General features: G+C 48.0%; 1 protein-coding gene across 2 annotated transcripts in view; it reads right to left on the bottom strand.

Annotated features, from left to right (window-relative positions):
- Window positions 1–18,637, bottom strand: part of Tiam1 (TIAM Rac1 associated GEF 1) — a 182,523-nt gene that overhangs the window by 3,304 nt on the left and 160,582 nt on the right. For both annotated transcript variants that reach the window (XM_032900461.1, XM_032900462.1), the window contains 8 exons: window positions 15,970–16,149; window positions 15,590–15,708; window positions 15,521–15,522; window positions 9,926–10,032; window positions 8,337–8,395; window positions 7,818–7,920; window positions 4,641–4,728; window positions 2,504–2,676 (listed from right to left, as the gene is read on the bottom strand). In XM_032900461.1, coding sequence (XP_032756352.1) covers window positions 2,504–2,676; window positions 4,641–4,728; window positions 7,818–7,920; window positions 8,337–8,395; window positions 9,926–10,032; window positions 15,521–15,522; window positions 15,590–15,708; window positions 15,970–16,149 — 831 coding nt within the window. The remainder of the gene's footprint in view (window positions 1–2,503; window positions 2,677–4,640; window positions 4,729–7,817; window positions 7,921–8,336; window positions 8,396–9,925; window positions 10,033–15,520; window positions 15,523–15,589; window positions 15,709–15,969; window positions 16,150–18,637) is intronic.

The following is an 18,637-nucleotide window of genomic DNA, read 5'->3' as shown; positions in this document are numbered from 1 at the left end:
CTAATATCGGGGTTTATTAATTTACCCCACTGCCCTCCCGGAAGTCAGGATTACTAAAGGCAAGCAAACAAACGGTGCTTCCAATCAAGCCAGCAATGAATGCTCCCAGTGCACAGTGGCTCTTGTGGAAATGATGCCCCGTCTCCCTGGAGACTGAGGTGGCTGTTGCATCGGACACCCTGAGGTGAGATGCAGCACAGGTTTTTTCCATGGAGGAAGCAACTCGCACACAAGTCAGGAGCTGCTGTGCTGAAACCCAAGTCTCAAAAGCAGGGAGGCTGCTTCAGAACTGCCAGGAGACACCTACTGTCCACGTTCTGAGCGTTCCATTATCTCCACACACAGGACAGAAGGACACCGCTCTTGTTTAAAGACGGGTCAAACTGCACAACGGCAGGAGATGAAGACTACGTTTCCATTGGGAAAAAGCAAAAATGTCTCTCTGCTTTGCGCCTAACCCACTGCAGTCCAACCTCGTTCTACCCAATTGCTGCATTTACTACTGTCCCCTGGGAACGCGAGGACTGTGTTCACGATGGTACTTAGAAGCCAAGTATCATCGTGGCTGCGTCTCTGAAGTGTGTCAGGGTGAGATGGGACATGGGGATGTCAGACGGGTGGGCGACAGTGAAAACAGGACAAAATATTAATTATAGAATATAGATATAGGGACAGGTTCTTTCAGCTGCTCCACAGGCCTCAAGTTTTCCATGAAAAGATGATAGAATATGAGACATTTTAAATCAGTTCCTGTCTGAAGCAATCCCACTTCAGAGGAAAGTATGGAGGTGGGCATTTGTCTTTACGATCCCCAGGCTGCACGCGCCTCCTGGGAAATGCAGACTGCGTGGTAGGGGCTGTCTGCTCTTTATGAAAAGGACACTTACTAAGCAAAAGGGCGTTAGTGGTCTCCCTCAGTCTCAGAGACAGTCTCTGCCTGATCTACTGGGGCGCCTTTTATAAATCATGGAACACGTGTGCTGCGACGGTAGCGAGTTACGTCAAAGGCAGAGTGGATGGAAACGGTTTTTCAGCCAAAAATGAGCCATTGGGCAGGGGAAAAAAAAAAACAAAAACAAACAAGAACAACAAAAAAAACCCACGCTTTCAATTGTATGAATCTAAGAGGCTGTAACATTGTGGCTTTCTCTTGCCATTTGTAACGGTTTAGAGCAGGTAGAGGGCTTGTTTTATTTCTAAGTTCATCTTAGGAGAAGGACTTCCGTAGATCCTGTAGAGGAAATGTGGGTGCCTGTGTTTGGGTTTTGTTTTGTTGTAAATGCACCTCTGAATTTAAGTCCCTAGATAGAAAGAGCCATTGGTGGCGAGGGTCCCTGAGGCCGGTGCATATGTCCCAAGGGAACACCCCTCAGCAAACAAGAGGAGCACTAAAATACCTCAACCAACTCCTCTCTTGCCATGAGGAGATAAACTGCCTTTACGGAGCGCTCCCTGAGAGGCTGTGGGTATGGCTGCGTGCACGACTCTCGGGCTATTTGGAGATCCTGGCTGTTTCAGGGTTCTGGGTTCTAGGTTTTCAACAAGCATATCAGCGGAACAGAGAACAGACTTACGGTAGCCTCCACCAACATCCAATAGTTAACCTCAAGGTACCTAAGAGTGTCACAGGCCGTGTCAAGGTCGGCAGGTTATGCCTATGACGCCACAGCTCTTCCTGCACCTCTGCAACACAACTGAGAACTGGTGGGAAGGTGACTGGGTCAAAGGTACAAATCGGTTTGATTGTTTGCCCGGGTAAAGGAAATTTAGGCTACTGTGCTCCTCCCTGAGACGTTCTGGGCTGCATCTCTGGAAAGGAGGTTAGGGTGTGGATGGTACTGTGCGAGCCCACCACTGGGAAAATACCACTCTCCTCGGCTTGCTCTGTTGCCGTCTGCTAATGGTGGCAACGGTGCTCCCTCTTCGTTGCTTCAGAGACATGGGATAAGTGCTCCAAGAGCATTTACTGGGGACCAGTTTAACCCTCCTTTCTTTTTTTCCAGTAGCAGCTGAGACCTTCCCTAAATTAACCCTGAGACTGAAACTAGAGTAGTAGGCACAAAGGGAGGGGCATCGTCTCCTGCTAGACTGTGAAGTCACTGTGTTCTCGGTAGAGGGCGCTATGACCTTATTGACGCTAACCTCTCTGCTTTTACTAAACAAAGCTGGCTGTCATGCAAAGCAAGACTCTCATTCCACAAGCAGGCTGGGAGAACCCCTTCCAAAGAGGATGCATGGGCTTGGCCAATGAGAGAGCAGCGTACCAGCCAAAGGGGGTGGCAGGGCAGCAAGGGAAGGAGGGAAGGGAAGGACCTCGAGCAAAGGGAAGATTCCCCAGAACCCACAAGGAGGGAGACAAGGTGTGAGCCTCACACGGTGAAAGAAAGGACCCTACCTACATCGACCCCCACACGGCCATGCCTAACCCCACCCCCACCCCCCGCCGGGACCTACAGTGGAGCTGGGGTGACCGGGATCTTGTAGGTCTGAATCCCCACAGTACCTGCCCTGCTCATGGCTGGCCTGGCGCCTTTAAGCGCACACAATCTCTTGCCTCCAAAAGGGACATACTGCTGGGCTGAGGGAAGACTTTCCGTTTTGAGGAGCTGCCTTCTGTGCTTATCTCGCAGGATGGAGTGTACAGACTTCAGAAAATCCTTTCGGCTCTCCGGGGAGCTGTGGAAAGAAGATTTACACAGGTTAGGAGGCCAGCACTCAACGGAGGGAACTGACAAATGCCATCAGGTGCAGCTAAATAAATGTCTCCGAGAGCAAAGGGGAAAGAGACGAGGGCTCCCATTTCCACGCTCAGCCTCCTCGTGGTAAAGCACACAATCCTGAGTCCCTTCTCGGTTTGCAAATCCTCGTCTACAGCCATTTTAGGACAGAGTCCCGCCAGTATTGAGTAGGTAATAGACAAAGTTGTCAGATACCAAGAGGCTGCCAAACTCCTGCCCTTCACACCCAAGTCACGGTGTACGTACGTACACGCTGTAAGACGTCACTGAGGAGAAAACGAGCCGCAAGACAGAGCCCCGCAGATGGATATCCCAATGCGCTTGCTCTTTCTTCCTAGGTCCTGACCCACACATTAAGACCTAAGGGTTAATTCTGCAGATCTGTTCTTAAGAGCTGCGAAAGTTCTAAGTCCTAATTCTCATGGCAGAAAAATATTTTCTAGGTGAGAGTTATTTTTCTTTAAGTTCAACATACATGTGTGCCTACATATATGTAGTCGTGCACACATACACACCCACACCCACCCTCCACTTTTTGAGCCAGGATCTCATTGTGTAACCCAGGCTGGCCTCCAGGTCCTTCACACTAGGACTGCAGGCACATGCCACTCACTGGACCCGGCAAAGTTCTCATGATTTTCACAAGATGTATTCGTTTTCACCTGGTCCTCGTTATGAACAACAAATTCAGAACCTGGACTACTAAACACTGTGGATTCTACCAACAAAGTTGCAAACGACAAAACTATAAACAGATCGGCATAAACAGCGGGGAAAGGTGGTGCTCTGAGAGCATCAGGAATGTCTGGAGATGTTTTAACTTCTACTGTATAGAGTCTTGAGAACTGTTCTTAAGAACTGTGACATCTTCTAAGTCCTAATTCTCATGAGAGAAAAATATCTTCAATATATGTGCATGCATGCATATATGTATCTGTGTGTGCGCACTCACACACACATGCACATGCACGCACTTTTCTGTGTGTGACAGCTTTCTGGAGGTGGGCCCTTTGTTGGCCCCAAGCATTCAACAGAGAGACGATATGGCAAATGTGTAGTGTGGGTTGTGACAATTCGGAGATCGGAGCGTTCAGTGCATTTTCTGCAATGCTCTGGGCAGAGCATCCTCTGTCAGTCTTGGCTGCCCCTCAGTCTGACTAGGAAAACAACAGACACGAGGTACATTGCACCCTTGATATTTGATAAATGTTATCTTCTTACGATACTAGCAATAACATTAAAAACATTATGAGGAAGGATAGTAGTTATTAATTCTGTTATCACTGCAGGCGGTGTGCAGCAGACTAATATTACGGGAAGAATTAGATGAATATTGAGTTAATTACTGAACACAAGTAACTAATTAAATATGGGTCGTATTTCAAGCTAAATAGGACGGCAGACACTATTCTAGAGGAAGAGACAGAAAGAGAAGGAGGCAGAGACCCAGGATGAAGGAAGGACAGGGAATAATTTATAACATCACAAACCCACTTCAGGAGCTCCTTAAAATCTGTCTGTGATCAACGGTGGTCACTGTCCCTGGGTGAGGATGATGGTAAGACCTTCAGCCCCTGTTCCCTCTGACATCAGACTCTCAGAGATGTGTGAACAAGCGGCGTACACAGCACCAGGCAAAGCACCCCAAGGTAACCTCGCCGCTCACCCTGCTCTATGGAAAGTAGGTACGGAAAGGAAGCCTGCTTCAGGATGTTAGGTACAATCCCCACTTCCTTTTAGAAAGCTAGCAAATAAGCCAGGTTCCTGTCCGCACGCTAATCAAGGTAGTTTTAATTCACACAACTACAGCTCGTTGGTGAGTGTTAACTTCTCTGAGAGGAGGTCTGCAGAGATGGAGGGAGGTCCCTGGGGTGGGGCCCAACTTCCCAGAGCCCCGCTCACCTGCAGCAGAGGTGGAAAACCCGCTCCGGCCTCCCTTCTGACTCCGATTTCACGTGGACAATTTCACACACGGCATTTGCCTCTGCATCTAGGTAAGTTAAGATAATGTCAGGTTAGGCTTATTTCAGTGGACTTATTTACATTTTTTACAGAGGAATTTTTCAGGCTTGGTGTCTGCTTAAAACAGTGCAAAGCAACTTGAGACCAAAGTCACTTCACCCCCAACCTGAGCTAGAGACAGAGACTAGAAGCTGGATGTTCACTGTGAAAAACAGAACAGAGGGGCTGGAGAGGGGGAAGGGGTTAAGAGATTGAGGGTCTCACAGAACACACACACACACACACACGCAAATCTTAATTAAAACACCCAGGAGACTTAAAATAGGCTTCTCCAGCCTAGCATGGCTGTCACAGACTCTACCAGCAGCTGACTGAGGCAGATGCTTATTACACTGGACTGAGGTCAGGGACCCCTATGGAAGAGTTAGGGGAAGGACCGAAGGAGCTGAAGGGGATGGCAACCCCATAGGAAGAGCAACAGTGTCAACCGAAGAGCATACCTGGGCTGATCCAGGGACCCCAGCATATATGTAGCGGGGGACTACTTTGCAGGGCCTCAGGGGGAGAGGATGACCTAATTCCGGAGAGACTTGATACCCACGGGAAGGAGGATGGGGGGGGTGGTGGATGAGGTGTGGGAGCACCTTCTCAGAGGCAAAGAGGAGGGGGGATGGGGTAAAGAACGCTTGGAGGGGGAATTGGGAAGGGGGCAACATTTGGAATGGAAATAAAACTAAAAAACAAAAACAAAAACCAGACTCCTCCCCTAGCCTTCCCAAGTTGTCTATTAAAAAGAGCAAAGTTGTGCTTTAAGAAAGTTATAAGCTGCTCTCTGTTTTCTTTTAAACAATCTTTTAACATCCATGAATTTACTGTGAGCACACACGTATGTGCCTGCAAGGGAAAGCCGGAGAACAACTTGTAGGACTCCAATTTCTTCCTCCACCACAGGGTCCTGGAGATGAGACTTGGGTCATCATTGGGGTTGGCAGCAAGCGCCTTTACGCACAGAGCCAGCTACTGTTGGTTGAACTCACGGGTGTGGAACCCACAGAAAGAGGGCTAGCTCCAAGGGCTGAAGCTCTGTCATCGCAACAACGCTACATTGTGTACAATCATGAATAAAGCGGCTGTGGTTAGCTGCAGACACCTCGGCAGCTGCTGCACACCTCAAGGCTCGGTCTCACCCAGTGGTTCAGAGCCTGGCCACATCACCTAACTCCCTATCTGCCAAACTTCCCCAAACTGAGACAAAATTCCAGAAACTTCAAGTAGCGACTCTTGAATCCACCGGAATGCACCTCATAATGTAACATTGTGACCAGTCTTTATAATTCAACTAAAATATGCTTTTATCTGGAAGGCTCTAAATTGGATTTGAATGAGAAGCAGAGGTTGGGAGAATGAAATGCCATTATCACAAAGACAGCTTTGTTTTCAGAATGTGAAGTTATGTCCTTAATCGAGGCAAAATTCCTGGCTAAGAAGCCCACAGCTGGCCATGGAAATCAACCTCCGCATTTATAAACCTGGTATGAGGAAATATAGCCAGATAACACGATTAACTTTAAGACAATGTCATTAAAAGACATCAGGGGCTAGAGAGGTGGCTCGTTGGTTAAAAGAGTCCACTGCTCTCCCAGGGGACCTAGTTTCATTCCCCAGCACCCATATGGAGGCTAACAAAGTGTTACTCCAGTTCCAGGGGATCTGGCTCCCTCTTCTGGCTTCCTCAGGCACTGCATGCACATGGTGTACAGCATACCAGCCAACGAAACTCCAGTACACATAACAATTTTAAAAGAGACACCACTAGCATTTAAGTGTCTAAACCTCAAAATACTATCACAGCTGCTATGGCTCTATGATCCTAAAGCACCTGCGAATTTACCTGTAAATCAAGTTTGAAATCCCTTACAATTCTAAAGAAAACACATGCACGCACCCACTCAGCTTGCTCGCTTAATTTGGCTCATTCATTCATTCATCATTCATTCACTCATTCATTCATCCATCCATTCATCATTCATTCATTCATCCATTCATCATTCATTCATTCATTCATTCATCCATTCATCATTCATTCATTCAATCTAGTTACTAAAGCTGCTTAAAAGGAGGTAATGCAGTGAATACTCTAGCATGGAGAAGGGAGGAGCTCGAAGCTCCTGCTCTTAGCTGAGCAGCTACTGGGAGCCCAGCTTCTGAGAGAGGAGAGTCAGTTTTCCTTATGGGTGTGGCCACCATGTGCCATCAGATGGCCCCACGCCCTTGAGTAGAGGCAGTATAAGTTGGTCGTGGTTGCTGTTTAAGAAGAGAAAGTACGGAGGTCGGGAAGGGGTGGTGGGGGAAGATCTGGGAAGAGTTGGGGGAGAGTGAACATGGTCAAAATCTACTGAAGTAAGGTCTTAAAGAAGGAATAAAAGGACCCAGAAAAGGCTCAGCAGTTAAGATGTTGCTCTTGCAGGGGGCCCGGCACACATATGGTGGTTCGCAACCATCTTTAACTTCAGTTTCAAAATACCCAATGCCTTCTTCTCAACGTCTCAGGCACCGCCAGGCATACAGATGGTGCACACACACGCATGCAAGCAGAACACTTGCGAATTAAAAATAAATCTTTAAAAATTATATATATATGGAGTTTATATGTATGTGTGTGCATGTGTGTGCATGTGTGCATGTGTGTGCGTGTGTGCGTGCGTGTGTGTGTGTGTGTGTGTGTGTGTGTGTGTGTGTGTGTGTGTGTGTGTGAGAAAATGGAGACGGAGGGAAGAGTTTCTTAAGCATAGAAGATAAAAGAAGGGAGGGCAGACCAGGAACGAATATACATAAACACACGGATAAGAAATGGGAACCCAGGCCCAGAGAGATGACTTATCCTGGTGACCTAAGTGTGAACTCTGAGACCTGCATGATGGGGGAGGAGCAACTGCTGCAAGCTGTCCTTTTACCTCCTCAGGAAGTGACATGACACATGAACGCATATACAAACGTACATGCACTCTAATGACGGAGGAGGGGAGGACGAGGACCAGGAGGAGGAGGAGGGCGAGGACGAGGACGAGGACGAGGATGAAGACAAGGAACGGAAGGCTGGCACGTGGCAGTGCTCACCTGCACTGGGCAAAGCTCGGACTTGCAAAGCTTCGGTAGGGATCATGTGGCGAAACCGGAAAGGGTCCCACTCCTCGTAGATTGACAGCCTGTGAGAGCCAACCTGCGGGGAGAAGCAGTCCGTGTTTCAAGGGCAAGGTCATCTGCCAGGACCGGCTCCCCACACTTTCCACATCTGTGGCAGATTCGGGATCTCAGAGCAAGCTACAGGAACATCATATACTCTTGCTTTCCCTGGGATGCTGTGTAAGTAGTCTTGTTAATTAAATGCAGAGGAGAGAGCCAGGAAAGAGACAAGAGAAAATAAACCTCACACAAGAAGGAGCACAAGAGAGAAAGGCAAAAGGAGTTAGGCCACAGGGAGGCTCTGTACCTATCCGCTCACGTGCTCCACACGCATCTGAAGGAAGGAAGCAGACCTGGGTCCCCCCCTGAGGGCTTAGGGGAAACCGGAGGCTTTGGCTTATGAGGGTAGAACAGGGACACTTGGAAACTCCGGGAGGAAGGGAGGACACTTACGAGCTTCTTCTTCTGCTTGGAACCGTCTTTATACACAAGGACCACGGCAGTTTTGAAGACTGCAAGTGAGAGACAGGAGGGGCCGTTAAGGCACGAAGTGCACAGGCTGCCCCACTTGACTGTGGTAACTCTCGGCAGTGCTGCCACAGTTAAGGGAGCAGGCAAACCCCAGGCCGTGGACGCCCAGCCACCTTGACCTTAGTTACCACATCTGAAAGTCAAAGCCCACTGGGAAAAGGTTTCCACCTTTAAACTAAGTAGAAAAAGCCTAAATAAATAGAAACAGCCAAAGGGGGGGAAAGATCAAGGGTATTTTAGCTTTACAGTTTTAAGGTTTAAACTTAGCAGTGCTAACCGTAGGACTACTTGGTACAAATGATTAATAATCGCTGAAGTGATTTCCATTCATTAATCCCCCTGTCTCACTGTCTCTATATCTAAACTATATACTAAATACACACTGTATTCACAATTCAGGATATAAAATTCACCTTTTTGGCCTAATTCCTTAGTGAGAGTTCGGTGGCTCTAAGTGGGAGGGGCCCATAAACATCTGTATGTAACACTGGTTGGAATATTACGGGAATTACATCATGGAAAGGAAGAACATTCAGTGGAAAAAAAAAAAAGCAGTAAGCACGGCCCCTCCCGAGCCAAAACGTCAGGTCAGGTGGGAGGGCGCACCAGTTAGGTTTCCCAGCCTGAGCCTTCTAGGCTAGGGACAAAACACACCCTAAGACAGCAGCAGGGGCTGCTAACCAACCACGTCACGCTCAGGAGCAGTCCTGTGAGAGGACACATTCACACCCACACTGCAGGCCACAAGCTGCATGCACTTCCCAAGCTAGGTATGTTTCCCAGTATCCTGGCTTAGGTTTTCTCCCTCAAAAAACTTGAGCGTGGGGGTTGGGGACTTAGCTCAGTGGTAGAGCGCTTGCCTAGCAAGCACAAGGCCCTGGGTTCGGTCCCCAGCTCCGGAAAAAAAAAAAAAAAACTTGAGCGTGATTCTCCTACGTGACCTCCACCTGCGCCTCCCTGAAACAGCTTATCAAATTAAACGACCAACGTGTCCACCTCCACTAGAATGAATAACAGGGTTGAGATCTCCCTTATAACCCAGGGAGACACCAGTCAGGACAGTGGTCCAGCCGAGGAGCGGCCTCCTGAGTCTTGGCATTACATAGAGCAGTGCAGCACTAGGGGAGAAGTGAAGAGGCAGGGTCTGAGCTCTCAGAAACAAGTTTACTCTTGATTTCCATCTGGTTTTTCTTCATTTACTATCGGGTCATTATGTTGTAAGGGCACATGGACGGGCGAGCAGTTAAAAATGTCGGTTAAAATAAGATGTGAAAAAAAATCGCTTCCCCGCCTGTGTGTGCACACATGCAGCTGATGGCTACCACGCTGAAGCCGGTTAGCGAGGTGGTTTAATTTATATTCATTTGTAGTTACTTGGAAGAAATCGGTGGCTGGAGCAGCAGGCTATAATTAGCTTCGTCACAATAAAACATCTCTTGGAAAGGGAGTATTCTTGTTTGGAAAACCAAGTGAGCTGTTTCCCATCCCGGGCACCGTCTTCTGACACATACCGAAGGCTGCCAGTTCCGGCTCCTTCTTCCACTTTCCCAGCGAGGCGGGTGGGTTCAGCCAGATGACACTGGTGTGCAACAGCAGGTCACCCATGCTCAGATCCGACCTGCAAATCAGAGGGGGGAGGCTTACTCACGGTGTGGTCCATAGGCAGTTTTCAACGCGGCTTTAAAATACGGAGGGCGCTGTCAAATATAGTTCATGAAAATATTTGCTCCTAAAGACCCTTGTTCAGTATGCAGTTAAATACACTAAATAGCTTTATCTGGCAATTCTACAGTGTGTGTGTGTGTGTGTGTGTGTGTGTGTGTGTGTGTGTGTGTGTGTGTGTGTGTGTGAATCAAAGTTTCATGTCGTGTGCAAAGACAGATGGCTTGGGCTTACCATAGTTTTAGCTAATGTTTTAACTTGCAGTGAGTGTGTTCAGTAATTAAATATATTTTTTGATTTAGACATTTCTACCTGAACATGGGTTTACCAGGATACAATCTCACTTTAAGTTTAGAAACACCCCACATGGCATTCATTCATTCATACATGAAGAAGAGGACGCACCGCATTTTAAAGACACGCTTTACTGTCGGTGAACACTGGCCCCACTTGAGCTGTAAATATAATACCTAAGAATGCCAAGTAATGTCATTTCATTTGCCTTGTTTGACCCAGAAATAATATGAAATTTTAATGAAAAAATCTGTTAATTCATATGACACGTCTCAGGAATCTTGTAGATGACCAAAAACCATATGGGTATTAAAAAAAAAAAGTTCTAACTTTTCCTTCATTCTATGTTTGTCTATCAAAACGGCAGGAACGAGATGACAAAGGGGGGTAAGACAGGGTTCCCAGGGTGATCTGTGAAGTCCAGTTTATAAAACCAACTTTTATATTCAGTGAAGACAATTTCTTAAGGAGAAACTGATGGTGGCCAATGACAAACGCTCCCCGGGACACCCAGAGCGTCACACAAGTGAGCTCGGTGTTTAGCGAGGAGTAGAATGATCCAGCTCTCCTTTTTTTTTTTTTTCTTTTTCTTTTTTTCGGAGCTGGGGACTGAACCCAGGGCTCCAGCTCTCCTTTTAAAGAAGACCTTGCTTCACTTTAGAATCGGAGAAGCCAAACCAGAAATCCGGAGATTTCTTGCCACAGTGGAATGGACAGTGACCTCCTCAGAGACCGTGTGGCCAGACTCCAATCGGGCTCTCCTCCAGATCAAGTGCTAAACAGACTCAGACAAGGGGTTTAGTTTTGGACCTTCACAGGCACAAAGAACCAAAGAGGCCGACGGTAGCCTTGTGTTTGCCGCTGACAGCACCGTGGTTCTTTCAGTTGCCAGGGGTCAACGGTCGATGAACACTCAATGAGAAGTCCCCACAAAGAGACGGTCATACACTTTAAAACTGCAAACCATTCCAAATACCGTGACGAGATGCAGACCATCCCTGTCCATCCTTCCTAAGACTTGAACTATCCTGGGGTCCAGAGCACTCAAACCGTATTTGCCCCTTGCCCGTTTGCCAGTTAACAGCCATCTTGGATATCAGTGGCGCAATCGGTTTATTCAATAATGGATCCAGAGTCCGTGAACAGTGATGCTACCAATTCAGATATAAAAAGGCGATGTGCTTCTTGCCCATTCAAAAGGCAAAACATTTCAACTGAGGGAGAAAAATCATAGCTCAGCTACCCAGGAGACTGTGAAGAAGGAAAAACCTCACCCTAGTTTTGTTGTCATGTCCAACGGCAGAGGCATGGCCACCGAGTGTGGTAAGTGACCAGTTATGATGAAAAGGAGTTTGGAGAGAACATCAGACAGGGACCCGAAGGCAGGAACTGAAGCAGAGGCCATGGGGGATGCTGCGTATGTATGGCTTGTCCAGTCTGTTCTCTTACAGAACTCAGGACCACCCACCCAGGAACGGTAAGTACAACTCTGCTAAGAACTGAACCCTGTCAGATCAACGATTAATCGAGAGAACGCGCTCAGATTTCCCTACAGGCAATCTGCCAGGGACATTTTATCAACTGAACCTCCTCTTCCCTAATAATTCTATTTGTGTCACGTTTTAAAAACTAGCACCCCCTTCCCCTGCTGTGGGGTGCCCTCTGCAATGATTATGGTAAGGGAATCACCTGGGGTCTATGTAAACCTGTCCCAGGACTCCATGATCTTTCCTGCGTTGTAAGTTCCACAGATACGCCTCTTCAGCAGCCGCCGGCCGATCACTCAATTCTTTGGGTCTGCAAAAGCTAAGTCCAATTCCCTCTTCCTTGAGGCAATGTTTCGGACCCTAGAAAACTTGAGATCTCATTTCTGAAGGACGGATGGCTCCTGCTGTCGCGTATGGCCTCAAGGTGTTCCTACTGCGTTCATGCACGGTGACAACCTGGCAGCCCCCTCAACATCGTGCAGCTTCACGGAGACCAGCCGCTGCAATGGGGATTAGCTCTCGGGACTGAAGAGAGGAGAGGTCTTGCCCCCTTTGGTGGGGGTTACAATAATTACGGTAATTATCCCTAGGGCATATCATTACCAGGGGTAGAAATATTAAGTATTCATGTCAATATTCACTTATAGATGTTAAGTAACACACATTGGGCAAACCCGCAGGACATCTGCAGCTCAGGCAACTGTCTCCACCATCGTTCCCCACATTCCTCCGGGGAAGAGTACACACATAATTAATTCTCAGGAGGCCCCCCTGGCTGCTTCTAATTTGCTGGGCAAAAGTAGCATTCTCTGGGCTCCAGATAAGTTCCACAAGGTACAACAGGGGAGGTGCGGGAGAACCGAAGGTCCAGGTTTATCGTTAAAATATCTGCCTAGCGGCTTTGTCTTCCGTGAGCGTATTTCTCTTCAGTCACATCCCAAGGGAAGGTGGCTGCAGGACAGGATGCGGGTGACCTGTCTCCCTAGGATGCAGCTATGTTAGCAGAAATCTTCAGCCACGACCAATATTCCTAACTGCTTACTAACTGCTCATACCTCAGTCTAGGCTTTTACTGGATGCTGCCCATAAAAGGGAAACAACTTGGATCAAGAATCAACCCCATGAGGCTGAGAAGAGAACCTGGGTACCCCCCTGTCACTCTCCCACACATTGCCGCAATGGTAGTGGACACTTAAGTGACCTTGCCATGCCCGCCGAGGCTGGCTCTCCCCGGGGGTTTTATTCTTGTCGAATCGAGAGCGTTGGGAGCCCCCAGCACTGAGCTGGCTAGCCATGCCAGTCGTGCTCTGAGACTATAGAGTTTTTGTCTTAACTTTTTTTTAGGGAGATTTTAGAATTATTATTACAAATGTCTTCCCAGAGTAAATACATATTCCAGAGCGATAGCATTTGTCTTTCCTAAACCCTGATACATAAAATTACTGCCTCTGGGCTCAGGACACTCTTGTGTCCTACTGGCCTGTCACACAGTTGGGAAGGTTCACCTCCCCAGGACCTCAGGTCCTAGTGCTGCAGGGGGCTCTGAAGCCATCCCAAGTCCGTGAGGTGAGGGTGGCAGTTATGCAAATTATGTCTAAGCTAAAAGTGGCCTTCACTACAGTCCTCCAACTGCAGAAAACTCAGTTTGTCTCCAGTCACAGCTTGCCCCGAGGGCTCTCTACTGTGTGTGTATAAATTCCAGGGCTTAGGTGTTCTCGGGCATCATTTTTCCACAACTATCCTGCCTTCCCTTCACCGCCTTCTAAATGGTATCTTTCTGACAGTCTGAAGACCTGTCCTATTTCACTGACTTGAAGATTGGCCTGGGGCTGGAAGGATGGCTCAGTGGCTGAAGGCACAAGCCAGTGGAAGGGGAGAATAGATCCTGGCAAGCTGATCTCTGACCTCCAAACACTGGTATCCACATCCACACCCCACAAAGGCACGGATTTAAACTATGTCATTAAAAGAACCAAAGACTTGGGTAGTAGCCCTTTGTATCTGTGAGGGCGGAGCATTCTGCAGAGTCAGCAAGCAAACTTCTCCAGCGTTCCTCTCGCCCTACTGATCACTGTAGAAGCACGCCCACCTCTCCTCCCTCAGGTGGAATATTCTCCAGACCAACCTAGGAGCATCCAGACATGGAGGGCTGCAGGTAAAATCCCATCCTTACAATTCACCTCAGGATCGCCAACATTATTTTCAACACAGGCACGAGTCTTCACGCACTCTTAGCCTTTCTTGGGTGTGTGTGGCTGTGTCTTTGGTTTGGTTTGGTTTTTGAGACAGGGTTTCTCTGTATCCCTGGCTGTCCTGGTACTCACTCTGTAGACAGACTAGGCTGGCCTCGAACTCACAGAGTTCTCTGCCTCCCAAGTGCTGGATTAAAGGTGTGCACCACCTTTGCCTAGCTGTGACTGCTGCTTTTAAGCAGTGTTTTGGGTACAGTACGAATTGTTGTCACTGGAACCAACATGCCCTGAACAATCACTTATGAAGTACCAGCTATGTGGCTGGTATTTGATGAATACTAGATATCTTAACCTGGAGACTCAGATTCACACTTCGATTCATAGAAACAGCCCATGCTGGGTAAGGGTATTCGTATCCTCATGCAGTACAAATGAAAACCAGGGACCCCAAAGGTCAAGAGCAGATCATCAGACGCATGTTTACAAAGAAACAGCTCAGGTAAAAGTGAAGATTCATGTGTAGCCTTGTACCTGTCAATTCGATGTCCAGGAGGCACACCTGAGGGAGCCCGGTGAAGAACTGTCTAGGTTAAGGCTGGCCTCAGAGAATGCTTATAAGGGGTGGGAAGGTTCATCTTAACCATGGGCAGAGATCTGTACTGGAAAACAGGCAAGGTGAGCTGACCACCAGCATGTGAGTAATGCTCACTGACTTACAACACAGTGTGACCAGCATCTGTAACTGCAACTCCCCTATCATGGCAGACTTTACCCTGCACTGTGAGCCAACATAAGCCCCCTTTTAGGTGCTGTGGTCTGAGTATTCCCTCAAAGCAACAGGAAAAGAAACTATGACAGGTGGACTTCAAAGATAAGAGTCCTGTTGTATAGCAGTTTCCTCAAGATTGAAGTATTCCATCTCCAAGGAAGCTCTTCAAGACAGAAGTTAAATAACTCAAAACAGCTTCAGGAAGTCCCTGAAACTGACAGGATTCACTGCACCCTCCTCCCAAAGTAAGCCAAAGAAAAAAAAAAGAGCTAAGATTCACTCTCAGCCAAGTCAGGATGCAATGAATAGTGTCAGACTACACCAGCTTTCTGGAAGAAGTAGAAACCAGCTGAGCTGCCTGAAGAGGTTTAGATCAACTGAGTCACTTGGAAAGGACACTATCCAACCTGTTGAGCCACCTGCAGGCTGTGAGTGTGCTTCAGGTTCCCAGCTTTTGTGAGCTGTCACCACACTGGGTGGGCTTTGGTGATGCAGCAGTCTGAGTTATTTCTGCTCCTATGAGTAACCCCTCACCCCCACCCCTGTAAGTGACCCCAGTAAACTCACTGGTTTACCAAACTAGACTTTGGTGCTATCTGTACTGTGGTCTATCATGGGGGCCCTTTTTTGAGGTGAGGTATTTGTGTTGTATATCCTGAGGAAAAGTGTTGTTGTACAACACCAGCCAATGAAAACAATTACACCTCAAAAAAAAAAAAAAGAGCATCATGCTTCTGGGGGTGAGGGAGTGGGGATGACAACACTCCTCACCTCTTTCTTCTCTCCCGTCTGCTCAGCAATCAGCTGGTCGAACACAGCACCAAATTCTTCGTGGATCTTCTGCATCTCATTGATGTGACTGGCAACCTTGTTCATAGTCTTGATGGCCACTAGAAGAACATAGGCATTGAGAAGGAACTGTACAGAGGCTAGGCTGGGACAGTGCTGTAGGTGTGTGTGTGTAAGTGTGTGTGTGTGTAAGTGTGTGTGTGTGTGTGTGTGTAAGTGTGTGTGTGTGTGTGCATGTCTGTGAGTGTGTACATTGTGTGCATGCATGTGTGTATACATGTGTATGTGAGTGCGTGTGCACATGTGTGTGCACGTGCGTGTATGTGTGTGCATGCATGTGTCTGGGTGTAACGTATGCTCACCATCTAGGTGGTAGTGCTCCTCACTCTCCGCGTCGGTCAGCGCAAACAGCTCCCTGAGCAGAAGCGGGTACTTGAGGACCCTCTGGATGGGCTTGATGAGGTAAGACTCTAGTGTGGATGAGTGCTGCTGCCTCGGGTTCTGGGCATCTAGGAATGCCTTGAAGGCTGTGTCCGTCTTGGCTGGAAGGGAAGAACACAGGCCATGAGGGTGGCACACTCCATCTAATTTCAAGGCTTCTTTTTATAGGACTGGGCACAGCAGGCTCTGGGGAGCCCAAGAAGTCTCTGCTGGGGCACACATGGGATGGACTTGTCAGTCACATGTGATTGATGAGGGCCAAGACTAATTAAAGGATTTTGTTCACCCTCCTCATATTGAGCATGTCTTTCCGTTCTGACATTTGACTCTTATTGTCCTTGGGGAGATGGCTCTTCGAAGGCCTAGCCAGCTCCTGAACAGAGCACATGATTTGCCTGAAAGAATCAATTCAGAGAGCATCTCTCTCACACCTGTCAGTTCTAGGAGGCCCTGACGCTCCAGGTCCCCAACCGCTACCCTCATCACCTCTGGGGCAGATGTCACATCGCTCAGAATCTGCCAGGGCCCAGAGCCTACTGAAGTTATTCAAGCTGGCGTTCTTTCTATTCCTCTGTGTCCTAAACAATCCCAGTGCTTTCCCCAAGGGACACTGCATGGCTGCCTCCTTCTCCTGGGACCCATGAATGACAAACTATAGATATCCTCTGATCTACCAGTCCCACCACACCTGAATAATCATAGCATCTCCATCTGTCAGCTCTGCAGCCTACCAGCTGTTAGCATCTGGATGCTGGGAATGGCTCCAACTGAGCTCTGGGAAGCACCTTTTGCCAGTCTCACAGTCATCTGTGTCCCAGCTGGAACGGCAGGTGGCCCAGGGGAACCGTAGAGAGGGAAACCTACCAGGATGATGGGGGAATGGCTAAACAGCTTCCAGATGCAGAGGGAGGCAAAATATGTGGGATGGGAGGGGTGGTTTGTAACTTCACAGTGGACATCTACAACTCCATCCAGGCTGGTGAACGCATCACTGTTCTGGCAGGGAGGCTGCCCCACTGTAGGCCTGTGAGCAAGCCCCTCCTCCACACCCTCCCTTGCATGGTTCTTTTGCTTTTGAGTTGCGGTCTTTGAACAGATCGGTACACAAGAATCATTCCTGCCGGAACAAACTCCCTCTTTATGCTCAGGACCTTAGAATTCATCAGGATTCTGCTTGTCCATCAGAAGTTAGATACAGCCCTCCACAGACCTAGATTCTTCAGAATACCCCCCAGTCTGTCAGAGGAACCTGACTGTTCTTGAATAAATGAGTAGTTTCTTAAAGGGCAGTGGCTATTCGCTCATTTTTTAAAAGCGATCGCTGCCCTGGTTAATTACATAAGACTGTGTAAGGGTGTCATGAGAGGGTGAGTCTTCTGCCTTTAGCCAGCAAGAAAAACATCAGCCCTAAGGAAAAAAAGGCCCGCAAGGCCACAACTTCTGAGCCCTTCGAAATCCTATTAGGAAGAATCAAGAGCGCCTTATGTCTCTGTGAGTTCATGGTCAGTCTGGTCTACACGGCAAGTTCCAGGTTAGATGGGGCTACAAAGTGAGACCCTGTCTCAAAAGGAGAAGAGGAAGAAGAGTAAAAAGGGGGGAGGGGGAGGGAGGAAGGGGGAAGGAAGGAGAGGGAGAATCAGATTCTGTAGGTTCAGCTCACAATTCTCTTTTCAGAAAAATTCCTGAAGCAAAAGGACAGCGTGCCGCTGGCCTACACATGCCAGGGTGGCTGGGCTAGCTTGAGAGCTGTCCCATGAGAAAGCTGGTTTCTAATATCTGATTATGTTCAAAGAGGGCCTAGGACTCTCCTTCCTGAAAAGCACACCATGGCTCTCAAGTGCAGCTATAAAGCTGTTGGTCACTAAGTCATGAAGTGCATTTCCTATGAGGGAGGAGTGGGCCTCCCAGAACATGTGCAGTCCTCCCATGAACACATGTAGTCTTCACGTGAACACATGCAGTTCTCCCATCCTCCCCAGTCAGTCTGCTAAGAATCATAGAAACAAGCTCTGGGTCTCAAAAAAGAAAAGAAAAGAAAAAGAATAACAACCCCCACAGCTTCAAGTAGAAAAATGTAGGTCGTGCCTACTGTTTTTATGGGACAATTTGTAGTGATGGTATATTTTTCAGATGCAAGAAAATAATTAGTGAATTAAGAAAAAAAAGTCCACACCGTCAAAATTTAATCTAACTGAATGATTAAAAAAAATACCAACTGTATGAAGAATGGTAATGCATGTGTAACCTCACTTACAGAGCAAAGCTCAAATAATGGCTATTCCGGCATTCTGATAATGATTAGCAATCAATAAAGGCTTTAGAAGAACCACATGCACAGGCACACGCATACACACACACACACTCACACACATACACAGGCACAGGCATACACACACAGGCACACACACGCACAGGCACACACACACACGCACACACACACACAGGCACACACACAGGCACACACACACGCACACACACACAGGCACACACACACAGGCACACACACGCACACACACATACGCACGCACATACACACACACACATACACACACACACAGGCACATGCACACACAGGCACACACACACACA

The sequence above is a fragment of the Rattus rattus genome, chromosome 4 (assembly GCF_011064425.1).
Source record: "Rattus rattus isolate New Zealand chromosome 4, Rrattus_CSIRO_v1, whole genome shotgun sequence".
Classification (NCBI taxonomy): Eukaryota; Metazoa; Chordata; class Mammalia; order Rodentia; family Muridae; genus Rattus; species Rattus rattus.
The sequence above is the reverse complement of the archived record's forward strand: the minus strand, read 5'-3'. Positions and strand labels throughout refer to the sequence as shown.